At 38.4% G+C, this 11,793-nt stretch overlaps 1 protein-coding gene across 4 annotated transcripts in view; it reads right to left on the reverse strand.

Annotated features, from left to right (window-relative positions):
* The window catches only part of Lrrc6 (leucine rich repeat containing 6), a 119,366-nt gene that overhangs the window by 22,852 nt on the left and 84,721 nt on the right, over positions 1-11,793 (reverse strand). For all 4 annotated transcript variants that reach the window (XM_029568364.1, XM_017800631.2, XM_008843179.3 and 1 more), the window contains one exon: positions 2,885-2,970. In XM_029568364.1, coding sequence (XP_029424224.1) covers positions 2,885-2,970 — 86 coding nt within the window. The remainder of the gene's footprint in view (positions 1-2,884; positions 2,971-11,793) is intronic.

The following is an 11,793-nucleotide window of genomic DNA, read 5'->3' on the forward strand; positions in this document are numbered from 1 at the left end:
GGTAGGTTGACTAGGCTCCAGAGGATGGACCCATATTGAAGTGCATTTGGGGACACAAATTTGATGTAATAGGCCTTAAAATATATATAGAAAGAACATGAAATCCGGTAGGCATTAGTAAGGTGGGGGTGCAGGTAGGGGAGGAGGGTCTAAATATGATCAAAATGTATTGTATGAACTTCACATCAATTCAATTGAAGGAAACTTTTAAGAAGAAAAACCATCAAGTTTTAAAAGTCTAACATTATAATCAGATCTCTAAAGTGCATGTGCTATGTCTTTATTTTTAATAGAGTGCAAAAATTGCTTAACCTGCAACATGAACAGCAAACGTTACCTTTATTCACTTAGTAATTAACTATGCAATTTGAAAAAGGAAACAAATTTCCGTATTAACATTTTCAGTATATAGAACCATATAATTTTCTGTGATAATGTCTGATTAGATATGTATGATTACTAATTCAGGTAATTCTTGGCTTGCCATAAATTTTTATCTAAGTTAGCAGGGGAAAAGGAATTAGGCAAAGAAAGCATCAACCATAAAACCATTATATGCTGGGCAGATCTCAAGTTCAGCCAAGGAACTATTGGCAACTGATTACTGCTGGGTGAGGGGAGTTGATACTCTTTAAGAGAGTGACTCTAGGTAGACTGCCTAGACCCTAGTGGATGAACTGGCACCAAGGGACATTTGGATACAAAAGCTTGACTTGATAGGCCTTAATATATATGACAGAATGCATGAAATCTGGTGGAGAGATATGGGGAGGTGGGGAAAGGGATCTAAATATGATTAGGATTTATTGTATGAAATACACAAAAATTCAATAAAAATATACATTAACAATTTTTTTAAAAATTAAGTTTAAACACACATAGGCTGAAATAAAAGTGATAGAAACAGGTGTTTCATTTAAATGCTAAAGAACCCAGTAGTCATCATAGGTAGGTCAGACAAAATAGATTTTAAGACTAAAATGATCTATTGAAATTAAAATAATTATATAAGGAAGTTATAATTCATAAGGAAGCAAAAATTCATAATATTGAAATCAAGATCTTTTGGTCACCATTTAAAAGACCATGAACACAGTAACAAGGCTAGACCAAAGGTTCATAATCTGGGTCAGGGTCTTAGTGACTTTGTGATCTTGGGCAAATTCACCTTCTCTGCATCTCAGTAAATAGGAAATAATGGTATTTAGCTTGCCATTTTGAAGGTGAAAGATCATGCATTTTGTCAAGGGGCAGAGAGCCTGCATTCTCACTTTGGAGGAAGCTGTATGCTTTCCTTTGCATTACACTGTCATGAGCCACAGGAGTTCATCAGGTGTTACCTGCCAGTCATGATGAACAAACCCATTCCCTCTTCTCCTTCTGTGTGCTCTGTCTGCACAGTTTGAGAGATTCTAGCTCAGAGAAGGTGGAAGCCTCTTCCAGCCCTCCCAGATGACTGCTGCACCTGCATCCTTCCCCTCACACCAATGACCAGCCCAAACTCATTGCCATGTACACCCATAATAGACAGCCGTTTAGTTAATGGAGGTGTCTAGCCAGAAGCAATGTGTGCAGTGAAGAGCTAATGTACACTGGCAAGTTTTTCAGTGACAAAGGAGCTCCACATCAACCTCCACATGAACACTGAATGTGTGGTTGTGCGACGAACGTTCTCAGCAAAGAAAAGGAAAACTTTGCAGAAATACTTAGGAGGAGTTTTGCTAAGATATCTCAAATTGTCAAGTATAATCATAGTAATAACAGCTTTCCTGGAGTCTGATAACAACTTCCAAACTATAATGACTTGACTTCCCATCCCTGCAATCCCTTACAAATTAGACTTAGTCACCTTACATGGATTGATGGTGTTGAGGTTATTTATGACTCTGAATAGTCACATGTCATGGTACCTTAGAGCCTTATATCTGCAATGGGAGTCACTAGGTTGAGAAATATGAATGAATCTCCAAAGTTAACTACAGAAAATCAATTTTTAGCTCTTGTTCAGGTATTTTTATGATGATGATTCAGGATATACATTTGTAGCACAAAAATAATTTTGCCTCATTCCAAAATAGATTTTACCATATGGATGATAAGAATCTGGAAATCATGAGGACTAGGACTGTTGAAGAATGATCTTATTCTAGATAAGAACTAAGAACTGGGAAAGATTTGTACAAAGTAACTTACATACTGACACAGTTAAGGGAGATTGGCTCTGGTCTGAAGCTGTCCAGGAGTCAGAGCCTGGATCTTAAGAAACAGAGAGAGGTAAGCATGGGTTTATAACAAGGCAGAATATTGGTAACGGGTGAATAGTCTTTTTAGAGGGAGACAGTCTCGTTAGGAAATGAATTTAGGCCAAGGCTGAAGATGACCTGTAGTCAGGAGACTGACCAGGAGACAGTGAATGAGGCTTTTACCCCCAGAGAACCTTGAGGGTCAGGTGAAAAGTAAATCATACAGGGAGGCAACAAGAGCCCTGGTGTAAATGCAAATTATCTCAACATGTCATGGCTGCATGACCTTTCTAACACTCAAATCTACTCTGGAAAGTGGGAATCGAATCAGTTAAAGTGGAGACAACTTAAAGAATAGTGCCTGACACAAAGCAGATGCTCAGTAAATGTCAGCAGTACGGGTATCAGTCTTCCTGGTACTTTTACAAGCAATTAGGGCCCACCTGAACAGAGGCTGGTTTTTAGGGCTCAAAAGCCCTATAAATCAAGACTACAGGGATTTGGGAACAAACATGAACATATATGGTATGAATCGTCTTCAACTTTAGATAGTTACATCATTGTGAAGCTGCATTCTACTCAGCAAGTACTGATGAAGAGGACACGATCATACAGTCAAGGACAGTCTGGGGACATAGTACCTTGGGTTTGTTTGCTCTCCGTTATTGTCTGAAGTGGTCTCCACAGACTTGGATGTTGGTCGGCCTCCTGTGATCACGTCTCCTACCTGAAATAAAAATATGACATGTGTAGACTAAAGAAATACTCCCTAATACCTTTAAAAATAAGCATTATAGTTATATATATATGTATTATATATACATTAAAATAATAAAATATAATTCTCTCTATACATTCCATGAAAGTGTCATAATTTAAACCTCTCATCCATTTAAACCTGCTATCCATAACTGTCTTGCAAAGCCTCAAGCAATCCAAAGATTGCCAAAGCCAAGCATGCAAATTTGGTGAATTAATTATTTAACTATATTTTATCTGAAAGCCAAAAGCATGTCAGCCACTTTAAGAAAGTGTTGGGAACGTAATGCCAATGTGACAAGGAGCTGCCTGTGCAGTGCTCTCAAGGAACATGCAGCATGGAAAAGCACCCTGGGCTGGGGCTTCTGTCTCCCTCTTGCCAGCCAGACCTGGATGCTTCCTCTAGGAAATCATGAAGGAAACAGATTGTGATCTCTAAGGTCCCTGCTGGCTCTGAAAATTCTGCAATCCCATTACTTCCTTTATGTTAAATAAGTTCAGTGTCAAGCATGTTGATTTCTCAATAAATAAAGTTGACTAATTCCATTCAGCAAACAAAGACTATTCAAAGGCAAAGAGAGGGCAGCTAATTGTGCCCTCCAGAAGTGTATAAGCCATCACAGTGTAGAGGAAGAAGGGAATTTCTACTACTTATCAGAACACAACTATTGGATAAGCCTAAACCTACCAATGTTATTTATGTTACATGCTATTTATAAATCCCTCCACTCTAAGGCAGGGATTATTCATAGGCAGACAGGGGAATTTAAAACCTTCTCTTTGTATTGCCTAGGTCTGATGACTCATGTGGGGGAACCTGTCCTTTCTGGTCAAGTACCCTGGAGGGACATCATTCCTCTCTCTCCTTCATCAGCTTTCTTTAGCAGAAGGGAGACTCACTCTGGACACATCTCCCAGGCACAGGCACTCAGGTCGTTTTTCTGAAAGGTGATTACCACCTGCCATCTTTTTCTGTACCCGAGGCTTAGTGTGCTATACATCTGTGATCAAGGACCATGCAATAGGCTAAGGGAAAAGCTTAGGCTTGGACTTGGAGGACCTCTCACCACCTAGTGCCACCTGCTGGCTCAGGCGAGCACACAGGACTCCTTTACCTTTGGGAAGGGAGTGGGTAGCCTGGTTTAACCTCAGTCCTAAATTTATACAAGCTGGACAAGTAACCAAATTAATAAACGGATTGTTTTTTCTCATTTGACTGGAGATTTGGTTGGCTTACTCCACAGAGCTCAGTGAGGGGCGGGTCAGGCCTCGATTAGGCCTGTATCACTGAGTTCCTCCTCTTGATCCTTGGGCACTCATTGATATTTTGCATATTCATTTATATCCTAGAATCTGGTTGGGTTTTGGGGGGGAGGGGTACAATGATTTCCAGAGCACTTTTATATTTTTTAATATTTTCATTACTTTAAATGATATCAACATGAATTAAAATATCAGCCTGGTGGTAGGGGGATATGTTTTCTGTTGCTTCACATTGTAAGCAGGCTAACAAGAATGGGAACTCACACATGCATAATTAGAGCCTTAAAACACCCCATTTCTAACACTGTTATTTGTCACATATTAAGCACAGAGATTCTCTGTGTTTATGGAAATGCAAATAGAGTCACAAATTTGGAACTTTTCTTCACAGGGAATTTGCTATGCACCAGAATCTAAATGTGCTTCTTATTTTCAAAGGATATTTTCAGTACAGTTAGTTTCAAAGATTCTTTTAAATTTAAAAGTTACAGGGAATTAAGAGATCGCAGTGAGAAAAAGTGTACCTTGGCTTTTGTATTAACCCTGGGATTCATCTTCATACCAACATTGACATTAAGCATAGATAAACCCATCAGATATGATCTAACTGGAGCTCAGGGCTATAGGGTAGGGAACTCTGAGGTTTACAAGTCTTAACACTGGGTTTCCCATGACCTTGCAGTGTGGGGCTGCTTTTCCTCTAGGTATTGATGCTCATTAACAAGCAGCCTTACTCATTTGTCCTAAGTGTGTTTAGAGATGACTAATGGAAAAGTTGTAAGGGCCAAAATATGTTCAATAAATTAGATAATGTGAGACTAATGGTTTCCTGAACCCACAGAGAGAAATGTAATCAAGTACTTGAAAATTCAATTGTGGGACAGACACAAAGGTACAAATTAGCATTTTAATGATGTTGCATTATTTTAACTCTCAGAGGCTTGAACCTGGAAGTTGGGAGTGAACACGGAAGCAGTGACAGCCTTCAGTTTTCCTTCCAAGGCTTTTCTGAACACTGGCTTGCCAGCCTTTGATTGGTAGGGTGGCCTGAGTGGGGCTCTCATTACTCACTGAGTAAAGAGAGCCTGCCCTTAGGTGATCTGTATGTTTCTTATATATGGCTACTTTACTAATGTAAATGATTCAGAGCCTAAGAAGTGCCGACTATGTGAGTGGTGCAGCAGTTATAAAAGAGAATGAGCTCTTAATCTACTTTTTTATATTGAACCATAGAAATGACCGATATGTGATGGTTTTCCGTGCTTCAAAGAGTGATCTTATATGATTCAACTTAATAGTTACTTATATGGATCTAAAAAATGAGCTAACAATTATATTGCCTGTTTTAGGTGAAAACTTGTTTGTGATTTTAAAGGAATGATGATGTCAGACCATCGCATACACTTGGCAGTGCTGTAGCACTAAGCTCCATCTCCATCCCTCGCAGACTTTACACTAGACACTGATTTGCTGTGCTTATCAAATCTTGAGGTACCTTTAGAAACAGAGTTCAACACCTTATTAGAATCTACAGAGAGTCATTTGGGAATCCAGATGTTCAACAAACACTTTCTAGGCAATTCTTGGGCTCAGGCAAGTTTTTAATCTGCCCTGGATGATGCTCTAGCTTTCAGGCTTTTCTGGTTGTTGTGGAAGAGGGGTGAACTGGGGTGTGAACCCTAGCTTTCCGCATGCTAGGCGAATGTTCCAACACTGAACTGTGACCCATAGTTTTATACTTTTCTGGGTAGAATTCATTTCTAGAACTCATATTTATGGGATGTCTACAGCATTCCAGGAACTGATCTAGGCGCTAGATACTGTGAAGCTAACAATTGTCTCATGCGCCATTATGTGCCTACACTCTTCTGAAATCTTTGTTTATGGAGATACACATTGTTTCCAATTTTACATAATTATATCATGGCATCTATGTATCAATTAAATTTATATTATTTATTTACTTTTTATAGAGTGTCCAAAATTACAATTCTTAAGTCATAATATGCATTTTAAGGCTTGATAAATGTTGACAATTTTATTTTCAAAGGATTAGATCATTTCCTATTTCCTAAAACAATTTATGAGTACTGTTTCATTGTACTCTTACCAGCACTGAATTTTAAAAAATGTTCCTGATAGAAAATTGGCAGTGGTGTTTGCTTCTGAAAGAGCAGGGCAGTTGAGGAAGAGAGGGGGAAGGATGGTATGCTTTGCACTATAAACAACGTAGTACTTTTGAATCTTGTCCTGTAAAAGCATGCTCATGTAAATAAGAAGCATAAAGTTTAAAAGTTTGATAATCAGATGATATAGTAGACATTTCTCATGTCTTTGCATTTCTTTTACCATTATAAATTACAGTTTTCTTTTTCTTTCTTTCCTTCTCTTTCTTTCTTTCTTTCTTTCTTTCTTTCTTTCTTTCTTTCTCATTTTGCTTTGCTATTATTCTTTTAGCTGTAGCCCCAGCAGGCCTGGAACTCACCGTGTAGACCAGGCTGGCTTCAATCTCATGGAAATCCTCCTGCCTCTGCCTCCCAAGTCCTGGGGTGAATATTTTTTGAGACAGAGTCTCCCTGTAGCCCCAGCTGGCCTGGAACTCACTACGTAGACCAGGCTATACTTGAACTCAGAGATCCGCCTGCCTCTGCCACCCAAGTGCTGGGATTAAAGGTGTGTGCCACCATGCCCGGGTAATTTCCAATTTTCTAATAGGGTTTCAATAGCATCTGAAGCATTCCCTTTCATGATTGTATGCATGCTATTTCTTCCTTGATCTCTTATGTTTTTCCTGTCAGTGAGACAAGTAACTGAAACTAAATTGCTTATGTATTTATTCCATGTTTTGACTCCACTAAAATGAAAAGTTCACATGGACGGAAATATCTGTGCAGGGCACATACTAGGTCCTTAATAATTTTGTTGACTATTGGATAAATTTAAATGAACAAACACTAAATTGTAGCTTTCATATAAGTTTTAAATATTAATCAAAACTGATGTTTTGGGGGGGATGGGTTGAACACTGCTTCATATTTAGAATACATTTCTCTACAGAGAAGGAAGATATATAACTTCATTTCTTTATTAAAATAGCTAAATTAATATTAGTTTATTAAATCTATATAAATGTATTTTGATGTATGGGGTAAAATAAGATCACAAATAGATTTTAAGGGGGTGGGAGGCCTGGAGAGATGGCTCAGCACTCGCTGCTCTTCAGACTGAGGAGCTGAGTTTGGCTTCCAGCACCCACATCAGGTGGCTCATAATCACTAGTAACTCAGCTCTAGGGGAATCCAATGCCCTTGTCCTTTTCTGGTCTCCTTAGCACTGCACACATGTGGAATGAACACCACACACACACACACACACACACACACACGTTGTATAAAGATTATGTCCCAAGTTGAAAATATCCCCAATGTTTATATGTTCATTTATATTTTTATTATGTCTATCAAATACATTTATCCATTAAATTTTAACCAATGACAGTTTTTATTTCAAGGAGCTTATGTTCTAGTGGAAGGGGGAAGAGAGAGGGTTTCGGATCCTAATATTCTCAAGGGCCCTAGTGATGCATCTCCCTTTCATTAGGCCGTACCTCAACAGTAACATGGGCTAGAAACCATGCCTTAAACACCTGAGCCTTTGACGGCTAATCAAGGTGCAAATGAGCAATGACGAGACTGTGTTCTACTATTAGCAAATGTGGCTTTGAAAAGGTAAAATCTGAATTAAGACCTGAAAGGAGATGGGTGTGAAAAAGAAAGGGAACAGCATTCTACAGGAAAAAAAAAAAAAACAAGTACAGAAGGTTTGTGTTGAGAATGAGGTTACTGTGTTCCCAGGAGAGGGGGGAAGAGATCTGTTCAGAATATATAATGTAAAATAAGAGGAGGAAAGTGGGCGAAGGTGTCTGAACCTGGCAGAAGCTGGACAAAAGCTGGATCACAAAGAATATAAATATCCCACAGGTGCCATGGAAGTCACGGGGGGCTCAATAAGGAAATAAAATGGCCCAAGCTTTTTAAAGGGCATTCTGACTTTTCTATGGAGAAAGAATGGAAGAGTAGAAAGGACAGACTCAGAGAGAGCACTGAGAAGACTTAGGAAGTTGTCTAGTGAGAGCGGACTAGTCTGAACAGGAGTGACAGGTGGTATTGCTAAGTAACTGAATTCAAGATGCATTTTGGTGGTAGCATCACAACCAAGTTAAGGTACCTCCTAATCTATGACTCGGACATTTGGGCACATGCTGGTGTCATTTTCTAAGATGAGGATATGACTCTGAAAGAAGCAGGTTCTGAGAAGGAAATGGTTCGTTGGTTCATTTTAAACTACAGATACAAGTTGGAGAATGCAAAGCTTGTGTGAACCATGAGATCATGCAGCTTGTCACTTGGCAGGTACATACACAGCGTCATGGATTCTAATGTCTATACTAATTACTACATCTACGCTTTTTATTTCCCAACTAACATACTTACACGTGTTAACTTCCTTTGTGGTTTAATAACAGATTAGAATAGCATTTTAATTTTCTCACATTTATTTTAGTTTCTTCTATATTTTGTACTTAAATTTATTTCTGCTATTAATTGTAACTGATACAAATTTTTTCCTTTGTAAATGGACATAAGAATTTTATAAGGTTTTGTTTATTGTGAAGCTAAACTCTATAGTCATTAATATTTCAAAAGAATATTTTTAGTCTTTAGGTAAAGGATATGTTTATATTACCCAAATATTAAATGCCCTTACAGTTTATTGATCATATCTATGAATGAATTGTTTGTATGTCTTTGAGTAGAATTGGTTATCTTGGCATTTGCATTAGTTACTTTTCTGCTGCTGTGATAAGACACCTGTGACTAAGGGAACTCATAGAAGGAAGAGTTTATTTGAGATTACAGTTCCAGAAAGATAAGAGTACGTCCTAGCAGGGAGGAACGGTGGCAGAGGTGGCCAGAATAGAAAGCCGAGTGCTCACATCACCAAGCAGGCACAGGAAGCAGAGAGTGACTAGAAATCCAGGAAGGCTTAAGAACTCTCAAAGCCTAACCCTAGTGACATGCTTCCTCCAACATGGCCACACCTCCTAAGAGCTCCCAAAACAGCACCACCAACTGGGGACAAAATGTCCAAATAATCAGAGCCTATGGGGGCGGGGGCAGTCTCATTCAAACTACCACAATATTTCTTTGTATTTCTAAATCTTATGTTTCATACATAATTAGTGACTTAATATGTTTTACATTTGGATTCTTATATTACCTTTGCCACAATAGTGTACTAGTTACTTTTCTTATTGCTGCAATAAAATGCCTTACAAACACAATTTAAAGAAGAGAGGGTTTACCTTGGCTCACAGTTTGAGGGCACAGTCCATCATAGTCAAGAAATACAACAGTGGGGGCAGATGTAGCCATGGTGATGAAAGCATAAGGCTTAGTTGGTCACATTTTGTTCACAGTCAGGAAGCAGACAAAGATGAATGCTTATCCACAGCTGACCTCCATTTTTTCCTTTTTCATTCAGTTGAGGACCCCAGCCCATGGACTAGTGCAACCCACATTCATGGCAGGTCTTCTCTATACAGGTAAACTTCTCTGAAAACGTCCTCACAGACACTCCCAGAGATGTACATCTTAGGTGATTCTTAATCCAGCCAGGTGGACATTGAAGATTAAACATGGCAAATAGAATGATTCAGGTTTCACTTAGTGTTTTTTTTTTTGCTAAATTCTATCATCTGATATTAATTTTGTTTTAATTACTCTAAGTGTGCTTGTATTCACCCAATATAGCTTTCTCTATTCTTCCGTATTTCCTTTGTCCTTTAGACTCAAGGGCATTCTTGTAAGCTAGACAGCAATTGATTGCTTATCTATTGCCTTCATAGAGATTTTCAGGGTTTTTAAAGCAATGTTTTCCTTTGCCTTCCTCAGTTTCCCTATGCTATTTAACTATATTGGCTTTTATATGCAATTAAATTTCTGTAATGCTTTTTAATTTGCATATTTAAATTAAAATTTCCTCACTTTCCATGACAATATTTATATTCAGTATCAACTTGAATGATGTGCAAGGTAAATAATTGGGGGTATTGAAAAAAAGGAAGTGCTTACATTTGTTCTTAAAAATAACTTTTTCATTTTCATGTTTTAATTTGAGTCTCATAAATTACATGGTTTTCTTATTATATCACCTTATTGTTTCTACAATGGAAAGAAATAACTTTGGAGATCTTTTTGAAATTTTATTCAAAACAATTGCAACTATCTGCATGAGACCACTGAATGAGCCAGGAGGAGATGGCAGTGTTTCCACAGAGGAAGGGGAGGGAGGGGAGGGAGGGAATGGAACTAGGAAGCAGAATCACTCACCTTGCCTTCATCTCAAGGCAACATCTGAAGAAGGAAGCATTGCAGCCTCCACACTAGCTCTACATGAGGATAGCCTGGGGTATTGAAATCTATGTGGGTCTATAGTTCTCTTTGCATTTCTAAGATGTGCCAGCACTTAACAGCATGGTGCCTAACAGCTGCTCATTAAAACTGCTGGGATAAATGGATGGAGCAGATGAGAATTAACAGCAAATACCTACCTCTGAGGTGCCTGTTCCTTTCTGTGATGTCTGTGTATGGGGAGAAGGTCTGAGTTCTTAGACTGGAAGCTGCACGTAGTGGGGTCCTGCTGGTACTAGGTCTACCGAGAAGGGGAGCCATAAGAGCTCTCAGAAGTCATGACTCTGACACTAGACTATGACCTGCGACATAATTTCAAATCTAAGTGGAAAGAAAGAGATTTCCCAGGAGTCTGAACCTACTGCAAACTGAGACATGGCTCGATGGCACATCTGGGTCTACAGAAAGGATGGCCCTGGATTTAAGAAGGACAGGAAGGAGGACCTGATGTCCCAATTCTTTACTCTTCCACAGAAATTCACACAGAGCTTCATCTACATCACGGGCTTAACAAATCTCAGTTGAAGTTCATAAATATTTTACTTGGTTAATTAACAATTCATTAAGTATATAAACTTTTTCAGAATTTTGCAGAAAGTACTACTCTATTTCTGAGTTTTAGCACCTTCTATGTCTGGAAAGACAAACATACTAAATTCTTCCCTCATCTCATATTAATGACTTCCATATCATTTATTTATGGGTTCTGCTTATCTTTCCTCCATCATCATTTTGCTTAAGTACACACATTTAACATCTTCACCCATGCCTGGTAAATAATTTCTAGAAATGCCTCCACAATTTTCCTGTATAAAACTTCCAAACTGTCTACATCCTTTGGCTACCAACCTGTCTTGACATAAGCCAGTTATATGACTTAGGAATTGGGGAGAGTTGAATCAGATTATATTGATAGTGCTTAGTAATGAGGCCCAGCCCTGCACTTAAAATAGAGCTCTATTTTCTCACAATCCTTATATTTGTTTCAGAAGAATTTTATCACTTGTAAATGGTTCATCTTATTACATAATTTCTGGTATTTATAATAATTAGCT

This window comes from Nannospalax galili, unplaced genomic scaffold, assembly GCF_000622305.1.
Source record: "Nannospalax galili isolate Female #2095 unplaced genomic scaffold, S.galili_v1.0 scaffold620, whole genome shotgun sequence".
In the NCBI taxonomy this organism is placed as follows: domain Eukaryota; kingdom Metazoa; phylum Chordata; class Mammalia; order Rodentia; family Spalacidae; genus Nannospalax; species Nannospalax galili.